Source organism: Pholcus phalangioides, unplaced genomic scaffold (assembly GCF_987345545.1).
Source record: "Pholcus phalangioides strain wild (caught in Gottingen) unplaced genomic scaffold, Ppha-v1.0 ptg000020l_1, whole genome shotgun sequence".
Classification (NCBI taxonomy): Eukaryota; Metazoa; Arthropoda; class Arachnida; order Araneae; family Pholcidae; genus Pholcus; species Pholcus phalangioides.
The window spans coordinates 1,450,230-1,471,605 of record NW_028301613.1 but is presented as its reverse complement, the minus strand read 5'-3'; the positions used below and the strand labels follow the sequence as shown (position 1 = coordinate 1,471,605).

General features: G+C 35.6%; 1 protein-coding gene and 1 non-coding gene across 3 annotated transcripts in view; both read left to right on the top strand.

The window, feature by feature from the left end:
- Positions 1-3,315: 3,315 nt before the first annotated feature.
- Positions 3,316-21,376, top strand: part of LOC149070727 (tectonin beta-propeller repeat-containing protein 1-like) — a 39,421-nt gene continuing 21,360 nt past the window's right edge. For both annotated transcript variants that reach the window (XM_089248317.1, XM_089248315.1), the window contains exons 1-12: positions 3,316-3,434; positions 5,903-6,144; positions 9,509-9,691; positions 9,917-10,036; positions 10,140-10,262; positions 10,462-10,642; positions 13,313-13,410; positions 15,120-15,242; positions 16,744-17,323; positions 18,171-18,292; positions 19,457-19,594; positions 19,709-19,855. In XM_089248317.1, coding sequence (XP_089104443.1) covers positions 5,926-6,144; positions 9,509-9,691; positions 9,917-10,036; positions 10,140-10,262; positions 10,462-10,642; positions 13,313-13,410; positions 15,120-15,242; positions 16,744-17,323; positions 18,171-18,292; positions 19,457-19,594; positions 19,709-19,855 — 2,034 coding nt within the window. In that variant the 5' untranslated portion in view covers positions 3,316-3,434; positions 5,903-5,925. The remainder of the gene's footprint in view (positions 3,435-5,902; positions 6,145-9,508; positions 9,692-9,916; positions 10,037-10,139; positions 10,263-10,461; positions 10,643-13,312; positions 13,411-15,119; positions 15,243-16,743; positions 17,324-18,170; positions 18,293-19,456; positions 19,595-19,708; positions 19,856-21,376) is intronic.
- TRNAA-GGC (transfer RNA alanine (anticodon GGC)) lies at positions 4,072-4,143 on the top strand. Its single transcript has one exon. It is a non-coding gene; the product is annotated as a tRNA-Ala (tRNA).

The window sequence follows — 21,376 nt, the reverse complement described above, 5'->3', positions numbered from 1 at the left end:
CCATTTTTATGATGATTTAATTGTCAAGGTGGAAAAGTGATGGCACACTTTTCCCCCTTTTTTGACATACAAGTATGAGATAAATAGAGAATTTGTAATCAAGAGTTGTTCATGTCTTGCATGAGTGATTTTTGTCAAATCGTAGATATGTGTATTTTGTCTCAGGAAAATTTGTTTGTTCATTTGGGAAAACGAGTTGGTTGCACACATACTGTTAGTACACACTGTATGTTTTTTTCAAAATTTTGGATTTTGCATACGATCCCGATAGGGGCCGTTCAAGTATTACGTAAGCACATTTTTGGCCATTTTTGGCCTATCGGTGTGACCTATCGTTGGAAAGCTGAATTAATTTACCATGTGTTGGTAAAACTTAATTTTGATTTTGATATGTTGTGTGAGCGTAATTAAGCGTTTTTGTATTTTTGTTAATATTTCAATGCATCGTCCCTGATGTTGTCAGATGAATCCCCGTTTGTATAGTTCTTAGAAAAGTAATTAAAATTTTGTGCTTCTTTATTTAACCTAACTGTGTGTGACATGATTTTAATTCTCGTATTGGTGAATTATTTCTTTAGTTTGTTTTGATGTTTCATATGGTAAAGATGTTGGAAGTGTGTTAACAAAAGCACTCCCCATAGTAAAGAGTTTTGTGGACAGGTTGACCACACTCTGTACGCACTAAACTGATCATCGGCTTTTCATTGTTTGAATACACTTGATAAATGGGATAAACTTTAGTTGTTGAATACGCACATGTTGATTTGAAACTGTGGTTTGAATACAGGAGACAAAATTGTTGGACATTGTTTCGTCCAAGTAAATGTCCTTTATGTGGTGATGATCAACTAAGACATATTTTGGTGACGGTCAACTTCGACATTTTGGTGCCCCGAATATCCAACCACCTCATAATTACCGAAAGCCATTGCTTCATACAAAAACTGACAAACTGAAGAAATAATTTCAAAGTAATTAAATGTTTTCAATTATTTCAGCCCCCCCCCCCCCGCTTAACCGGGTTCCCGTTGGCCCATTGTACACTGAATTAAGCCGTTGTGAATTTCCGAATGCAGAGTTGTTGGCCCGGGGCTGTGGACTTCGTGGAGAGTTCTAATTTTTCCCGTAATGTTTGATGGTTTGAAAACCCTTGAATTTAGGCACTGAAATTTCTTTTCATATAAAAAAAATATTTTTACAAATAGTGCAATTTGAGGATAAAGATTTCTTCATTCCCTTTTGCAAATATTAAACCACAGAGAAAAAAAAGTAAATCGACAATGTAAAATATGTATAAGCAGTTTAGCAACGGGAAGCGTCCATTCGGCATAAACAAGTAGGATAAGGTTGCTGAATAACAGGACATAACGTGAACTCTCGCCAACTCCACTGCATTTTCTCAGCCACCTTGTTGGGCATTTTGCCTGTTGTGGCGTTGTATTTGTATTTGTATAATACAGGGAAATCTCGCTTATACTACGTTCAAGAGGCCGAGTCAAAACATCGTATGAATGTGTCGAATAACTGACAGTTTTTTTAAACGACTTTCCCTCAGACATACAAAATATTATGAAACGGTTATTATAAGGTGAAAATTAAAATTTCAAGATTTACTTCATCGGTACCGTACAACGCCCGAGCTAGGCCACGGGTAACTTGAGTGATGGGAACTGCATCGCAGGCCGTTCAAGTGCTCTGAAACTATGCGTCGCGGGCCACTTGAGTGTTGTGGAACTGTACCACGGGCCACTTAAGTGATATAAAATGTGCCGCGAATAAATTAAATGATCTGGAAATATGTCGGGTCCACTCAAGTATTGTAGAACTATGTCGCAGGTTGCTCAAGTGTATATGTCGCGGGTCACTTGAGTTATGTTAAACTGTGCCAAGAGTCATTCAGGTGCTCTGTAAATGTCCCACGAGTCACTTAAGTGCTCTGCCACCGACCGTTTAAGTGTGCGTTAGAACTGTACGGCGGGTCACTTAAGTGATCTGTAAATTTTTACAAAATTAAGTTTGAGGTCGCGGGTCACATCAGATCACTCTGAGTGCCACATTTCGCCCGCGGGCCATGGGTTGAGCATGCGTAATGTAACAACAGCACAGTGGTATTGAATGCACCCAATATCTCAAAACGAGGTGTGAAATATTCACTAGAATTAAAAATTCACAATTCGATAAAAACCGCTCTTTCAGAGACGAAAGTTCACAAAATGACTTTTACTAGAAATGACGTGATAACGGCAAATTTTAAATTTTCTCAGAGTTCTATGTAATTTTGTCCCGTAAAATACAGAGTACATGGTCACGTGGTTTCCCGACAGAGTTCTGTCTTAAAATATATCAACGCAAAGTCGACTTGTTTCAATGATAAAAAGTATGATTTCTTGCCAAATATGACAAACTGATGTCAGTTCATGCTAACGTCACTCCCTCACCAGCCAATCGTGTCACTGTGCCATTTGAGAATTAACAGTTCGTGAGTGATGACTAGGCTGACCATATTTCCTCGAGAGAAATACGGGAAATTGAGATTCCAAATACGGGAAAATACGGGACATTGCCAATTACCGCTAAAAATGACGCCAAAACCGAACAAAGTTGCCAAATATTGTTGAATTGCGGAAAAATCACAATGGTGGGAAATGAAGCATTACTGCAAATTGCAGTGGATTAAAATGAATTCCACGAAAAAAAAAAAAAGCGTTCACGAAGACAAATGTGGGAGATTAATATTCTTATTTATACAAGATATACAGTTGACTGGATGTTGTGAAGATATTTATTATTTTAGATGTTAATTTTTTAAGGAAGGAAAAAACTCATCTCTGCCTCTACCGGGAGTCGAACCGAGGTCCCTCGATTGCCAGACGAGTGCTCTGGCACTAAGCTACAGAGGAGATAGAGATTTTCCTTCGCTAGAGCGCATATATGCCGAACGGAACCGTGCAATGGACTGTGAAACCGTCCTTTTTTTTTTTCCTTCCTTAAAAAATTAACATCTAAAATAATAAATATCTTCACAACATCCAGTCAACTGTATATCTTGTATTAACAAGTGGAGAGCGACGTTCATGTCATATTCTTATTTATAGTTGTAATTATCATAATATAATTGATGAGTTGAAAAATAGTTTCAATCTTTGAGTTCAATAAAGAATAAAAATTCAAGTGGGCTTCGTGTGAAATACGGGAAAAACCGGGACATTTTTGCCAAAAAAAACAGAAAATACCGGGACTGTCCCGGGAAATACCGGACGTATGGTCTAGTTATGACATCATCATTGGATATGACGTTGTTTGTTTACACTCATTTCCAGGACAAGTCGCCCCTTAAGCAGCTGATGAAGAGTTCACTTTCAATGAAGAGTTTTGATTGAAATGTATCAAATGTGCGCACACGCACTGGGAAGAGAGAAATCATTGCATTTGTGGTAAGGGATTTCAACTAGATTTTCAATATTCAAAGCACATTTATATTTCATAAATTAAGTAAATACACAAAATTTTGTATGAAACTGATTTTAAAATGACCAAAAACATGTCTGATGGCCCGACGAAAAGTCGCCAAGGCCGTCAGACACTACGGACGCCGAAAAAAAAAAAATCATCAGCGTGCAAAACATAATAGAAACCCCCAAACATAAAAATAAAAAAAAATTACACCTGGACCATTTTTTAAATAATAAACGGATCGGGGCGAAAGTTCCTCTGGGTTCTGTCAATAAAAACAGTGGTTGAATAAATAAATATTCTATGTATTAAAAACTAAAACCCGGACCCTTTTTTAATAATAAACGGATTGGGGCATAAGGAATTCCGGGCATGAAAAATTCACTGGGTTCATTTTAAATAATAAACCGGTAAGACAGAAGGCATGACAATGGATGAGTAAGTAATAAATATAACGAAATAATAAAACAGTATGATACATATAGAATTGTTTCTATATGCATATGGCCATCTGGTTGGCCTTTGTCATTCACGAGCTATTAGTTGATTGTTGACGCCGTCCATGTATGGTGCCTTTCAACATATATATATACGCTCCAAGGTTGAAATATTCTATCTGCTTCCATAGCTTAGATGGTAGAGCACTCGTCCGGCAAGCGAGAGACCGGGGTTCGAGTCCCCGTGGGGGCAGTGATGAATTTTCTTCCTTGTAATCTTCATCTCCACAAATAACCAGTCTTTCGATGAATCTAGTATGATACAACCTGAGCAGTAGATAATAATCCAAATGACGCGAGCTACAGAAGGGAGGAATATGGAAATGGAGCAACGGCTGTTTTGAATTTATGAAAAAACGCGGGGTGAACAAAAGAAAAATCTTGTTTGGCAAAGCTAGCGTCACCTGGTATCACCCAGCGAAAACTGGAAAGATGTTAAAAAATATGGCAACCCAGAGGTCTGCGTCTGTTCCCCCCCCCCCCCCTCCCCCTTCATTGGACTTTTTTTTGCAACACTCAGAAATCGTCATTCATGTGTTTTGTTTACAAAATTTGAGTTGTGCATGTTAGAATGGCATTACTGTCATCACTAGAGCCGTGGCAGCTCCCAAGAGAGAAATAGTCACCTTGGGTTAAATAAACACTTTTCCACAATGTGGGCTAAAGAACATAATCAGTTCTACAGCGCCAACTGAAGAGACTATAAAAGACATTGTCACGTTAGCAAAACAGGTGGGTGGAGAAGGGTTCAGTGATATGGATTATAGAAGTTGAACAGCTAATTAATAGCAATTCAGAGTTATTGATAGAGAGGAGCAATTAATGCAGTTGACTGCTCCTGAAACTGAAGCAATACCAGATGAAGAAGATCAAGATAAAGAAGTAGAAGACAAGTTTTCACCGTGAGCAACATAACAGAAGGGCTTCGCACGTTCAAATCAGCAAAGATTGTTGTCATGACAGATCCCTATATAGTACGCTCTTCACATGTAGAAAAATTGGTAGAGAAAGCCTTGTCAACATACTTCAACATACTTGATGGTATGAAGAAGAAACGGCAAACAGAAATCACAATGTTCTTTCAGAAAACATCACCAACAGTCGCTGCACTCTCTTTTACATTCCCCTATACCTCTGTGTTACTCTGCTCTTCTCATGCTGCTCGATAAACGAGATGTACGAGAAAAAAAATATGGTTTCGGTTATTCGCAGATTTCCTGTATTCGCTGTCACCTCCAGCGAATACGGAGGGTTGACTGTAGATTAGTACAGCCTCTGCGAAACGACTTATGGTCACGATCCATATCTAAAAAATTCTTCGACCCTCCACATCAATGTTGGAACCTTCACCACAGTGGTGGTTTTCTGTAGTTCCCAACGTCAAAGCGGGAATGAGAGCCGATCTCCCAGTAAAAAAAATTCTCATCACAGAGAGCAGCCGCATACAATGGTACAAATATTCAATCATTACATTTCACTCACAGCTTGTGAAAAATAGGTGGCAGATGGTAGCACTTTAGCAAGGGAACTAAGGTGCAAATACGGGCCGATCTCCCCGTTAAAAAGTCTCACCTCAGAGAACAACAGGCCTACAATGATAACATTATTCAGTCCTAGTGTGAAAAATTGGTGGCAGATGACAGCATTACACTGAAACAAACTTTATGGAAAGGTTCATTATACATACACACACATTCCAACATGTACCAGTTTGTTAGAAGTTCGGCAGAGGAATGTGGACGAGGTGCATGTGTGGTTTAGTAGGTCAAATGTTCCTGGCTGTATGTGGATTTGTAGTACTCATCTATATATATATATATATATATATATATATATAGGAAGACCCTCCCTCCCTTGCAAATAAAGTTTGGATGTTGAGAAGAATATCACTTGCCTTTAGAAATGCCAATTTTATGCTAATAATGTTCTGCTTTGAATTGCTTATCTTGTAGATTATGTTCAGAAGAAAAGTCAAATGTCTTCTTTCTGGAGTGTAAATAGCCTCGGAAGAGTATTCGTATTATCAACTGCATCTCACCAATGGGAAGAGTTGATTTACCGTGGTGTTGATATAAAGAGGGTCTCAGCCAATGAGTTTTTCACCTGGGCAATCAGTAGCGATCATCAGATTTATCTGTATGTTCCAGCTAGAGACGTTCCGATTCGCTGTAAAGTTGTTACTTATGAAAATGAGGTATTTGTTTTTTATTCGTTTGGGTTTTACGGGTTTTTTTCACTTTATTTAATCTATTTTTTATTTTGTGTGTGTGTGATTGAATGGTTTGATTTAAGATAAAATCATTGATAGAAAAACAGTGATGCCTCAGTTTTCGTGGATAATCTGTTAGAAATCAATAAGCGAAATCTGAAACCGATGAGAAAACCGAGGCAATTATTTCCACATGAATCAATGTAAATCACTCCAAAATAGTACCAAGAACACCTTTTATAGGGAATAAATTTAGTGTTTAATACTATAAACACAATAAGAAATCAATATAAAAGACTAATGAAAGAATAAATGAACATTTAACATGGAATTCACATTTTTATACCTTACTGAAGACTTTTTGATGTATGAAAGATGGCAAGGTAAGGCGAGAGAGAAGTGCAAATATTATTGCTTGGAAGGGGAATCCCCCCCCCCTTCCACACAAGGATCTTAGATATCAAGGCACTATCTGCAAGGCCGTCTTAAGAATATCATGGGCCCCTGGGCCAAGTGGTTTTTCTGAGGCACTACCTGGTAAATTCTAGAAAATGTCAACCGAATCTCATTTTTGTGAGGCCCCTCTTCTCTTGAGGCCCCCGGGCCCATGTGTTAAGACGGCACTGACTATCTGGGGCCACTAACTGATATTGCCATGTAACCATCATCACCACCATGCAATTGTTTTGATTGATCCAAATTAATAGTAACTGTTCGACATCTTTAATTGCTTGCGATCTCTGTTTCGTTAGCACATTTACACCTTTCGCTATATTAGCATCTTTTTTTTTGCCATATATATTTTTTTATTGTTTAATAAATAATGTGGTCCTCACGTATTCCCAAGGGATCAGCATGATTCGTCCAGGGAATTATTGATTCCATAATTGAACTTATTTTGGATTGCGGCTCCCTGTTCATTTGGCCTGTCAGGCAGATGAAATCCTAGGCAACTGATGAAAACCGAGACAAATTTTTCACGGAAAAAATTGATGGAAATCGAAACTGACGATAACCGAAGTCAACGAAAACCAAGGTGTACCTAATAATGTGCTCAACAACCACAAGTAATTTTTTTAAATGGGCAGCTAACATATTCTCTGTTCAAAATCCACTGAATTCGAAGGCAAATGGTTACGAAAATGACTGAAATTTGAGTTTTAGTTTCAAGAGAAATTTTAAGCTAAAATATTTCTGAAGGGAGACATAACAAATGAATTCCTGTTGGCAGAAATTTTTTTAAAGCACCCTTGTTTTAACAGTAAGTGTCTCACAATCTAAAGCAGGGATCTTCAACCTTTCAGACAATGCGGGCCAAATTAAACTTTCCATGAAGCCTGCGGGCCACCAAGTCATATTGTGGTATTCTTGGTTATTAAACAGAGATCTCCAAAAATAATTTCCTTTCATTAATTAATTCTTTCTTTTATTAAATCTGAAATTTACTGGATAATTCTGAAATTATTTTTTTCATTAATTTTAAATTTTCATTAACTATGAAATTATTTCTTTCAAAAATTTTTAATTCTTAATTTTTTTCATGAATCATTACTTCTAACAATTCTGAGATTACTCCTAACAATTCTGAAATTATTTTTATCAGTGGTTCTGCAATTATTTCTTTCTGAAATTCTGAAACTATTTTTTATTAACTGTAGATTTTCATCGATTGCGAAAGTCATTAAGTCTAAAATTATTTCTTTCATGGAAGAGATTTTTTAGCATTTCTGTAAATTCTGTAATTATGTATGACCTATCCAATGCTGAATTCGGCCTCTTGAAATGTGCGGCTTATATGAAATCATAGGCCTCAAAAACTGTTTTGGCTCCGGGTTCCCCAAATTCGTCACGACGGCTCTTTTAATGTATCAAATTCGTTACTATTGAATCGTATACAGTAGTACAGATTTCAGTGGATAGAGGCTCTTTCGCAAAATTTCTGTTTTTTTGTTTTTGGGATTTAATCATTTTTCTATGTGAAATAGCTATTTTCTGAAAATGGTTGTTTGGGGCCACAGCAAAAAGCTCAGCAGGCCATGGGCTGAAGACTCCTGATATGGAGTTTCACTGTGTATGTTTAACTAATTTAATGAAATAATTCCACTGTAAAATAAATATTTTATTTTCTGAATATTATGCTGAGGTATACTCAGAAAGAAAAGTTATCTTGTCTCTGCTGGGACTCGAACCCGGGCCCTCTTGCATACCGGGCAAGCATGCTACCATCTACACTGGAGACACGGCCCGGCCTTCCTTATTTCATGCACTGTGGCTTGAGGCACTGAAGTAGAGACATTAGTAGCCTCTCTTAACTTCAGGAATTGGCCCCCCAGGTGGGACGGCAAGAGAGCCTGGGTTCGAGTCCCGGTGGAGACAAGATGATTTTTCTGTCTGAGTTCACCTCAGCATAATATCCAGAAAATAAAATGTTTCCTTGATATCTTGGGCTGAGAAAAAGCCATCTAATTCCACTGGATTTCGCATGACTGGATTGGTGGATACTGTGCTGCCCTTCCCAATGGCAATCTTCAAGTTAGCTTGAGGATATAGGCCTCGTGTATAGGCCTTGGCCAAACAATATTGAATAAATAAATAAATAACTTAACAAACTTGAGTATAATTTTTTTGATACATAGATTTCCAAAATTATCCAGAATCTGTGTGAGAGTGAGTAACTAGAAGATTAATATTTAGATTAGCCATCTTTAACCTGTTGCTTGTGAGCACCATGGTGCTCCCTGAAGCACCAAGAGTGCTCAATGCTCATTCCAAGTTTCATGCTTACGAGAATTTGATCAACTCTTCGGTTAAATACACTGTAAAAATTACATTCAAAAATTAAGATTATGCAGATTTCAAGCATACATATGTAAATGTTACCAAAAGGTATGCATGCTCAACTCTTGGTGCGTGGGGCCTGATGTGGTCCCGACCTCAAACCCCAGTTTTTTGAAAATGAACTAAGCAGCACATTTACAAATCACTTAGGTGACCCAAGGTCAAGTTACCTGTGGCAAATTATCAGATCACTCAAGTGACCCGCAGCTCATTAACAGATCACTTATTTTGCCCACGATGCGCTTTTAAACCAATGCTCTTCTAGTAGCCCACACTTTTCTAAAGGCTGAGCACTCTTGCCATAAGTGGGGTGCTATCTGATTGATGATAAGCATGGGCAGTGCTCCTGTCAGGTTGAAGACCCTGATTTAGGTAAATAAATTTTATGTGCCCAACGTTTCACTGCTGTAATGATGCTTTATAAATTACATGGTTTTGCTGAAATGACTTGTGAGATTGATCTCACCGTCTTCGATATCCGTTCTCAAATAAATGCTTCTATTTTTTTTAGAGGTGGAATCCTTTCCATGGATTCAGTTCAAAGCTATTACCCACTGACAGACCCTGCTGGAGCAGTGCCGATGGTTTGGTGGCCTTACCCTTGAAGAGTTTCAAGTTGCCATCTGAAAACTGGCAATGGGAGGGGGACTGGCATATTGAAGATAATCTAGAGGGACAGCCACTGGAACCTGAAGTATGTTTGCACACTTATATGTGTATATGTGAATGTTTACAATGCAAGTGTGTATTTTAAAATTAGTCTTAATTTTCAAATAATTCTTATTTCGAATTTGACACTAAGGTATGCACGTAAAGCATATGGTGAACAATTAATTTCCCTTAAGTGTTTGTGAATGGAACATGAGTAATGGCGGCATTGGTACCAATTTTATATATTTTGTGATTCTTCTTTCGAAAGGGCTGGACATATGCCGTCGACTTTCCTGCAACCTATAGTCCTAACAAAGCATGGTGTCTTGTACGTAGGAGAAAATGGATACGTTATAGACGTTATGCTGCACTGAATAGATGGGCGAAGGTAAGTTAGTTTTTCTGATAGAAAATTACATTTAGCGATTAAGGCTGAATGTGCTCATTATTTTTATCGATGGATGTTTCAATCAATTTATTCATTCCCACAGATAGCTAGTGTTCATGATGACCCAGTTAAGGAGCCATTAATTGATGTTTCTGTTAGTGGACAAGATATCCCTGGTGGCGACTCAGACAAATACTCTGTGTGGGCTGTAACTGTTCTTGGACGAGTGAGTTTTAATAAAATATTCTTATGCTGCATTGTGTGTGTGTGTGGGGCAAGTTCCCCTCCCCTTTTTTTGCATTAAAGTTTTCCCAAATTGAGACATTTAGTGTACTGTAACGCTTATATCTTAGTAAGTATTTAATATATCTATCTATTTTCCAATATTTTTAACAAATCAGCTCAATGACAACTTTTTTTTTCAGGTCCTGTTTCGGTATGGGGTAACAAATAGTTGCCCTGAAGGTACTGGATGGGTTCCAGTCGAAACACCAGAACAGTGTGAAGTGTTCCAAGTATCTGTTGGTCCAACTGGTCTTGTCTGGGCTCTCTCGTGGGCTGGAGATGCTCTGGTTCGAAATGGAGTCACCCGGGAAAATGCTATGGGTAAATTGGAATATTGAGGATTATTTTATGCAGCTGATCACGTCACATATTAGTTTTATTGAAACCTTTATAATTTCTTATTACCTGAATGCCAGTGGTTATAAAGCTGGATATCATTCTTTAGTGCTGTGGTTCCCAATTCCCAACCAGATGCTACACACAATTTTTCTAGGTGTTCAGGAGCGACTAAAAAGTTACTCTGTTACAATTAATGAAGTAGCACCTTTTAGCAATACATCTGGACATTTGTGCCTGCCGCCCAACAAAATATTACACATACAACCCTCTAGACGTATAAAATTGGGCACTGGTGCTTCATTCCATTTCTCTGGATGAAATGTTGTTTCAGCACTTCCCAATATTATACATACGAGGATCAGATTTTGATTTCCGGTTAAAGAGCTGTGGTGAGTTTGAATCCAATTTTTCTTCAATGGTAGCAGTAGAGGTATAGATATTAGATGGATTTCAGGAGACATTAGAGGAATTTGACTGAAGCAGACAGAACAGTCACAAATATTAATGCTGACCTATACTGAATGAATCAAAGACAAATGTTGCTAGTTTTGGACTGACTTTGGCTGAAGGGGACTTGACTTGCTGCGATTGATTGTTTTAGCATGTAGCCAATTAAATTGGTCTATTTTTCTTCATTATGATGTCAGCCATGGAGCAGTGCCCGAGTGGCGTGGTAGTAAGATGGTCTACCACCGTGGAGGTTGCTGTCCGGGTCCCAGGTTCAAACCTGAGGGAGGATATAGAAAAGGTATTTTCCCTAATGAGCTTGAAGCGACCACTGATAGACAGTGCCTTTATTTTCAACCCACCTTATTAATGTCAGTAAATTCCAATATAGCGATATGGCTGGAGTTGGTGTTTGCTGAAGTAATAGGAGCAGAAAGTGTCTTGCGTTCTTCAAAACAGGGATCCAAGTTAACTTTATTTTTCTTTCTTTCTTGTTGTAGCAATTGAGAAAGGGTGTGTTTGAAAATTTCTGTTTCTTCTTTGTAGAGATGTGAGGTGAGAATATTCTCGGAGAACGAGAATATTCTGAAAATATTTTCCTGGCTGTAAAAATTGGAGAATAATCGAGAATATTCATTTTTCTTTCAAATAATTTAAATTTTTTTACTAATTTTGTTTATATTGTGAAATATAAATCAGTTTTCATTGCCTGAAACATTTACAATAAAACAATTTTTGGTATTGACAACTTTTAGTTGTCATCCACCAATGACAACTTTTAGTTCGAGAATATTCTGATGAGAGGTTTTAAAAGAGTTTGGTTATAAAGATTTTAGAAACATTTAGATTAAAACCTTAAAGTAAATATTTTAAAATTAGATAAATTTTCAGAAATAAGTTTACAACAAAAGAATTTAAATCAAAGTTGATAGACAAAGTAAGCTATTCTTATATAATCACCTTCATTCTAAGATACAGAACTGTTGTTTTCTTCAATGCACATACACTTAAAGTCTGTATCACTCACATTTCTTTTAAAGTTGTGCCATTCAGCCTTGCTGGTTTAATTTTCTTGCTTTTAAACTTTAATATTGTGGTGTCTACAAACTTCAATATTCCCATCTTCTTGATGGGAACAGAGGATTACTATTATAAATTATTAGAGAATATTCTTATCAAAAATAATAATTAGTCTCAAGTTATTTATTGAGATTATTTATTCTAATACATGTTGTTACATATATTCTTGATAATACTCTCTGGAAAGATTTCAGTAACTGAAGAATATTCTCTGGGAGGACTATTATTAATAACTTCAGAATAATTCTTATTATTTTCTATAAGAATATTCCCCAGTAATTTATGAAAGTAGTCCTTCCAGAGAATATTCTCAAGGATATATGTAACTGTATTATAAATAACAGGAGAATATTCTCAAGTTATTTATAATAGTAGTCCTACCAGAGAATATTCTCGAATATTCTCCTTGATGAGAATAATCTCCAAAAGATTTTTCTCGATAATTTTACATCTCTACTCCTTTGTATAACTGGGGGAAAAATTAATCTTCTCCAGATAAAACTTTATTTTCTTTGAATTTGATAGTTGATTATTATGAGGAGGCTGTGCGACTGCAGACTTATCTGTTTGGCCAAATCTGAAGTTTCACTCATGCTCTTTTGATTCTAAATATTTATCACATAGTTTTGTGTATGTAGACTTTGTCTCCAACTCACAATGGCTTCTTAGCCCAAGAGAATATCATCCATCGAACAACAGTCCGAAAACCTAATCGGCTACTTTAGAAACAGTATTTACATACCATTGAATTCTCATACACTCAAATGTCAACCAATCGAATACACAGCTGCCGACAAAAACTTACCATCATCCTCATCAAACTTTTCTATAAGATTAGAGTTCTGGAAACCAAATGAAAACTTGGAATTTTAGAATTATAAAAAGATATTGGACGTTATCTTGATTCAGTTGTATTACCTTCCAGTGTTTCAATGAACAAAAAAAAAATCATGTGATTGATTTTAACAATCAGATAAATTTTAGCAATGAGAACCATAATGGTTTCTCAACCTTTTATGAAAGCATTCATGTATTAAAAAATCTTGAAAGCATTTGCAGTTTATAAAAAATAAACAAACATTATATATAGCTTTATTGAAGCTATCATTTTGTCATCAATTTCAGGTACTTCCTGGGTGAATGTGGATCCACCAGACGGAGAGAAGCTGATGCAAATGAGTGTCGGAATGAATGTTGTGTGGGCTGTCACCCAAAACAAGACAGTATGAACATCCTCACTTTTCACATAAAATTTTTTTTCTAATTGAAAAAGTCAATAACTTTTTCTTTATCCTTGAGAAAACATGATTGTAAAATTTCAGATTTAGCATGATTCAGGGCTCCCACTCATCCTACTTTTCCTACTTTTTGGTAAAATGTCCTACTTTTGTCGTACTTTTCCTACTTTTTTTGCCAAATCCTATCGACAAAATTTGTGTAATTGATTTTAATTGAGCAGGAAATTATTGATATATTGCCAAATATTACAAATGTTGGAGAATGCAATTAATGATTCTGCCAGAGCAGAAATTATATCATTTTTAAGGTAATTTGGAGGGGGGGGGGGGTGTATGTGGACCATTTGATTGATTAATTTTTCATTTGCTTAGTTTGAGGGTTCAACAAGTATAGTAGTCATTAAAAACTTCTGTCTGGATGGAAAAATAATTTTGTATTTATTACTTCATGGTCTTGGACAGTAACTTTCATCATTCAAAATTATGGTGCAAATAGGTGAAACAACAGTTTGCATTTCACAGCAGTTGGATACATAGGCCTATTCTAGGTTTGGTGATTCTGATGCTACCCAATAGCATTCAGTTGTCTTCTGTATTTTTAAGGCATGAAGAGGCATAAACAATATTTACAATGCTCAGCAAAGAGCTAGAAATGGAAGTGCTTCATTTGTCAAAAATGATTACACTGGCATTGAACAGTAAAATGTGAACAAAACAGTAAAATTTAAAAAATGATGAACAACGCAGTAAAACTATCTGGTTCACCTTGCCTTATTTACGTCGGATCTTGTAATTTACACATTTTGCACTGTGCTTTCGAAAGTGGTCTTGAAGTTGCGTCATTCTTAAAAAACGTACATCTTCGAAATTTGCTGTACCTTGTCGAAGAGAGTTGACAAGCTCTTCACTTTGGAAGACTCCAAAAAAAAGAATGTAATATGTATGAGGAGAGACAGCAAAGAATTATCTGTGGTTGCTAGTGCACTGTTTTGGCCAAAAATTGGTTTTGTAACCAAGTCATTTGTCATTTTGTTTTGGCTTGACTGAAATACAAAAACAACGCCACAACAGGCAAAATGCCCAACGAGGTGGCTGAGATAAAGTTAATTCAAAATTTAAAAAAAAATTTTTTTTTTACGGATTTTTTTTTCCATTATGCTATGATTGTGTTGTATAAGTGGGTTACCCTCCCCCATCCTACTTTTTAGTCCGACGTTTTCCTACTTTTTCTCATTTTTATGACCCTTCAAGAAATCATTCTGTTTTTATACAGCCCTCAAAGAAGTTATTGTTCTATACAGCGTCTATACAGCTCTGTAAGAAGTGATCAAAGTTTTATATGGCTTTCCAAAAAAAACCCCCCAGTTTTTATGCAATCTCCAGAAGAAACAATTGGAGAAATGTGATGCTCAAACATTCATGCAATATTTCTCTAAACTGTGTGCATGAGGTGGCGGCACTCACAGTGAAAATTCACTGAAAAATCACTGAATATACTATTGCCTTGTATGCCATATGTCTCATTCACGCTGGTAAAAAAAAGAAATGTGTATGTGTTGTAACGGGATTTAAAGCTATTGGCAAATTGTATTGAAAAGAGTTTGACATGTACCCAAGTTAAATTTCTTCGTAATTCGAAATAATCTTAGTAGGAATGGATGTACATTGTGCTGATTGCTGGATTCTGTTTGCAGGTTTGGTTCCGCAAAGGTGTTAAAGGAGTCAACTCTGGAACTTCAGAAATGTTTGCAACAGGAAGTGGGTGGATACAGATGGTAGACAATTTGCTGATGGTCACCGTTGGGCTCAATGACCAGGTTATTTCGGCTTTTACTATTATTATTTTGGAATACTTACTGAAATTTGATACAATTATTTTGATGTCTGTCACAAGTGCAGCCATGCATGTGCACATACAGTGTTGAGCCATAAAATTAAATCCACCCAAGTTACAACACACTAATGCTTGCTTCCTGCAGCAACCATATGGATTGAGATCATAAAGGTTGAACCAAAACTTGAGTCATGCTCTTGCAGTCATTGCTTTGTTTCTCCTCGATAATTTGAAAGGTTTTATCTTAAGATTCTTCTTTGAACAGAAAAACATATATTTATGACAATGGAAATGTAAATGACTAAAATTAGAGGGAAATATGTATCTTATCCCTGTATATCTATTTTATTTGAAGATACTGGTAAAGAAACGTCTATATATATTGTTGATATATGATTTATTCTTTGATTTATAATTGATCTGTATTTAATCTGTTCTGACACACAAAAACATATACATTAAAAAAAATAATAGGTAAAATGTTGAAAGCAAAAATTCTATTCAACTACCTGAATATTGTCTAATGTTCATCCGAAATAATCCAACATTTTCATATGTTTGGTTAACATGCATCACTACGAACAAGAGATGCTGAAAGTCAATTTTCCCTATATACAGCATAGTGACCAAGGGAAGAATCCTACTGAAGGCGGAACTTCTTAGTTTTGACCCTCTTAACTGAACATTTGAGTTGTTATTGAAAACCTACATTGCCTACTGTAGTTGTTATTGAAAACCTATCCAGTCGGAAAAATTATTGCCCAGCGATTTTGTGTCATATAGCAGGAGCACTAGACTTCATTGTTGTAACACAGCAGAAGGTGTTGAATTTTAGGGTTAGGGTGCTTGGAGAAAAAAAAAAAGACAGAAAGGAATGCTTTTGGAGTCCAGACAGTCGAAATCCTCAAAAAAGGGACAAGATAGTGTACAAGATTTGTTTAAGAAAACCCACATACGACTACAGTGAGTGGCAAACAGATAGATTGTGCTGCTATTCTCAAATAATGAGGAAGCCTTTTGTATGCAGGACAGACAATACCCAGCAAGTATTGTGGGCAATACTCAAAAAGAAGGTTGTTCAAAGAGCTAACTAATGCAAATCTGTGGGAGTAGTCGGGAATGAGGGGAGGGTTAAGATGGTTAAAAAAATCTAATAACACACCACAAGCATTCTGGGAAATAAAATCGAACAAAACCGGTTTCACAGAGATTCGTTGAAGAAAAGAATTTGAAAAAATATAGATGGAAACCGTGCAAAAGCTAAAAAAAATATTGTTATAGAGGGAGTTATATTAGAGGATATCGTTGTATCGGGAGAAGTTTAACATTATAGTGAAAGCAATGTCAAAGTAGATACGGAAAATTATCGTTGTATTGGGTGTCGTAGTGAGGTTTCACTATATTGTGAAAATAATTAATGAGCACCTCTATTTTATTGTTCATTTTCAGAAATAATGTTAGTTTTCTCTTTCAAATTACTCTAGGTATGGGCACTCAGCGTCGATGGCAACAAAGTGTATATAAGGACAGGTGTGACCCTCACTGAGCTCAGTGGACGAACGTGGAAAACAATAGAAGCACCAATCAAAATGCGGCATCGTGTGTCTAGTACATCTAGTCTCAGCTCTCATTCAAGCCTTTCTGTTCACAGAGAAACATTTCAATCATCTGACGAATCATCCTCCAAAAGTCCTGGTCTGTGCTCAAGAAAAGTAAGCAGCCAGAGTGATGTCACTTCCAGTCCACATTTTAGAAAAAATAGGATGTCTGACGTGAGTTCACGGACAGCCTCTGAGAGTGACATTCAGCTAGCAGTTAGGCATGGTGCAACAAGCTTTGACGCTGATTCATCTTCAGAAACTGACAGTGCTATAGAGCGTAGATCAGTCTGTAGCATCAATGGTGGTTCTTATAACCCAGAGAGTTCGAGTGTGGTTTGGGACTGTGATATCCAAGGCATTGGTGAAGTTGTCAATGTCTTGAATGACGAGTTCTCTTGGAACTGGATAAGTGGCAGTGGTTGTTTGGTGGAGGCGGACATGATGCCACCATGGTTTTCTGAAGGTAATTTTTATTCTTACTTGCTTCATTGTCAAACAGTTTTCGACTTCAGTGACAGATGCAATTATCTATTTAATATCTTCAACCACTTATCTATTCAACATGTAGTGCCATATTTGGCCGCAGTATTCATCAGGATTTTTATTTACCAGTCAATTGGTGATATGGTGATACTTACGGCTTGGATTTCTATGACTTTTTTGCACAATATTTTTACACAATAGAGCATTTTCTTCATGATTTTTATTAATTTTTAAGGCTTTTTTATTAACTACAACAATTTAAAGGTATTTTTTATAATTTTCAGCAATTTTAAAGTAATCATTTTTAGATTTTAAGGTATATTTTTCATATTATAGAGCATTATATTATATTATAATTTCATATATTTTATTATATATTTCAGCAAAACAATGAAGAAATATCCCCCCCCCCCAAGTTCACTCTTCACTAGCTTCATTTCAAACAATTGTCAATGTTTCGACATATTAGCAACAATTTTACTTACCTTTGGCATGGTTTTTGGCAATGATTGGCTATTTTATTTGTTTGCCTTTGGCATCATTTTGCACAATGATTGGTAATTTCTTGTAATTTCCATATTTTTCTCGAAGAAATATGGTCAGCCTATTTATCTAGACATTTTTTTAGGTTTTTACGGCATATTATAAGTTTTTTTAGGGCATAAATGCATTTTTTATGGAGAATATTTTGTAGGTTTTTAGATCATAAAAATCCTAGCCCTAGTGATACCAAAAATCTGAATTTCAATCTATTGTTAGTTTTGATGGTATCTTTATTGTCATTTTTACGTGGATATCCTTCATCGATTTGTATTTGTATCCTACAGGTCGCTCAAGAGGATTGACAGGACCTGGTGAAAAATGGTACAGTGATCTTCTAGACAAATTCAAAGCTAGAGGAAGTAGAGAAATATCATTGTTCTCTTCATATCCCAGAGCGATTGAAAAAGTAACAAAATATTCCTTTTTTCCCTAGATGTTCTTTTTTTCATATACACTGGAATTTGGTTAATTCGAACTTGGTCAATTTGAATTTTGGGTAATTCTAACTTTTACAAGCTCCCCTTGAGATTTCTATCAAATTTATTGTTAAAATTTCTTGTTTAATTAATTTTTTTTCTTCAAATGTTTGGATAATTCAAAGTTTGAGAGAAAAAATTGTGGTTTTTGTACAAGCAAATTTAGTTTGGGAAAATTCAATAAGCTGTCAGACTTTGCTTCTATCAACCAAATTGTAATACAATAAATCTTTGAAGACCAAAAACATAATTTTAAAATTCTGGCGTAATGTCAGCACACTATGGATGCTGTTTTTACGATCTTGACTTCTGGTTCGAACTGCCATTCTGTCTACTGAGCAATGTGAAAAGAAATGTGGAGCCAATTCTAAAGATGTACCCAGGCTTTATGGTAGAATTTTGATAAGAAGCGTGTACTTTCTTTCTTTGTATGCTAAAATAAAACGTATGCCAGAATTTAACTTGCGTTATTTTTATTTTTTTAGCAACTTGAGTTCGACAAAAAAATTACCATTGTTGATTGGAAACAATAACTCCATAACCTAATTTTATGAAAAGCTTATCCGTGCTGAATGAATCCAGCAAAAGGGCTTGAATGACGATTAAACTATTTCAAATAATGAATTGTCAGTATAGGAAAATACCAAAATGCAAAGAATCGTATACCAACATGTGGAAAATCCCTTATTATTCAGTTACTTTCAGCAAGTTTCAAAATTGCAGTTCACAATATTGCGCATATCTTCCTGAATTTTCATGACTGTATGCCTTATGTGTAGCATCTTTTATGTTTTCTGTTCAATATAAGGTATATATAACCAAAATTTCTGAATCATTCTCCCAGTATTTTACTTGAAATTTGAGAAAATGTCTGAACTTGAAAAAGGACAGACTTTTTAAAACATGTTTATATTTGCCGCTCAAAGACATAAGTTAGTCCTTATACAGCCTGTAAAAATAAATCTTTGCTCACGAGCTAAAAAAAGTTTGCACCCAGTGTTGCAAGTGTCAAAATATTTTGGAAAATGTCCAAGGTATAGTTTTTATTGTGCCAGTTAATTATGTTTTTATTTGAAGAATTTTCACATTTTCAGAGCACCTGGGTAAAAACAGGAAGCGGCGAATGGTATAAAAAATGTCAGTGGGTGAAGTGCCTGTTGGAACTGGAGCAACAAGGAATCGAGAGAGGAGCAGAGAGAGGCTTTTTAACCTGCCACCATAAAAGTGATAAAGTGAGTGGCGAAAAATGTATTTTATTTGAGCGATTATCTCAAAACATTTCAATAAATTGGTTCATCTAATTTTCACTGTGTACTGATAACAATCAGTTCTTTTGTGGATTTCAGTTGTTTCTGAACTTGAATGAGATAACTTGTGTTGCTCGACACATTGACAGAAGCAGATCTGTGCTTTTGGTATACACAGAGAAATGGATACTTAAAGGGAAAGTTCATAAATTCTCTTTTGTATCGGTTGAAGACTTGGAAGATTGGGTAAGAATCTATTGTTTTTTTCAGCCAATCTGGTAATAATATTAGTCAATACATTGCTTAGTTTTATTTTGGTGAAAGCAAAGTTCTAGCTTGGAAAAACACTGATTTTTTTTTAATTAGAACATAGTAAAACCCTCTTTTGCAGATACCGACGGGACAAAAAAAATTATCTGTTTAGATCTTGTGGGGTGACCTATAAAAAAAGGTTTCCTAATGAAGTCTTTGAAATAGGGCTGGGAATCGATTAAAATTTTTAACAGGTTAATCAAAAATATTCACTGGATTAATCAAATTTTAATCAAATATTTTTTGTAACTATAAAATATTAATTAATTCTATAAAAATGTAATTTATTCATTTAATGCACTTATTTTCTAGATGTAAACAAGCATAAGAATAGACCAGTGTTTCCCAAAGTGGGCAATATCGCCCCCTGGTGGGCGATGGAATAGTCCAGGGGGACGATGAGATAGAAAATTTTCTGAAGAAGAGGGCGATGGAACAAAAAAAAGTTTGGAAAACTATGGAATAGACCATATATATATATATATATATGTGTGTGTGCGTATATATATATATATATATATATATATATATATATATATATATATATATATATATATATAGTTTCCTAAGTTTTTTGTTCCATCACCACCCCCCCCCCCCTTCCTCGACTCAAGTGAACCCATAGGATCCTATGTTATACTTGCAGCTTCTATCGCCCCCAGCCCTGGGCCATTCCATTGCCCACCAGGGGGCAATATTTTTTAGGGGAACAGTTGAATAGACTAAGAAATTAAGGCTGCCATTTGAAGAAATTTAATACTCATATGCTGAACATATTTTGTTAAAATCTGGAATTTCTTCGTTTGGATCTTGTGTTTTTTTTAATTGATTATTTTAGGTTAGTCACTGATTTCGAAACTGCTTTTGATCACACGGTTACTTGTTCTCCTTCAAACTCCTCCCAAATGGTGAAATGGTGCTTGTGAGGAGAGGTATTGGCAATTTCAAGAATATGAACAACTACTGTCCATAGTACCGACAATAAATTTTGGTCTTGCCTTTTAAAACTCCCTTCAAACTCAATTTGAAACTGAAATAATCACAATTTTTCGTTGAATGGATTTGTATTTTCTAGTGCCGAAAAATTTTATCCAAGTATTGATTCAAATGTTTCTAAATATGACCACTTATCGAGAATGTTATATATTGGTTGAATAATTTAGGGCATTTAATTGGTTTCATTAAGTAAATCAAGTCAAATTACTAACTTTTTACTCAAATTTTAATCGAACTTTAATCTGATTGATCGAGTAAATTAATTCAACTAAAATTTTTAACTATGATTAACAGTTGATCGATTAACTGACCCGATTAATCGGGTTTAATAACATAAGTTAGAGATTGTGTGTGCCAAGCTAGTAAATGCTTTCAAATATACAATTTAATTTAAAATGCAACATAAAATAAAAATTTCTGGTTAATTGAGAAAAATGGCTAGAGAGAAAAATATTTTTG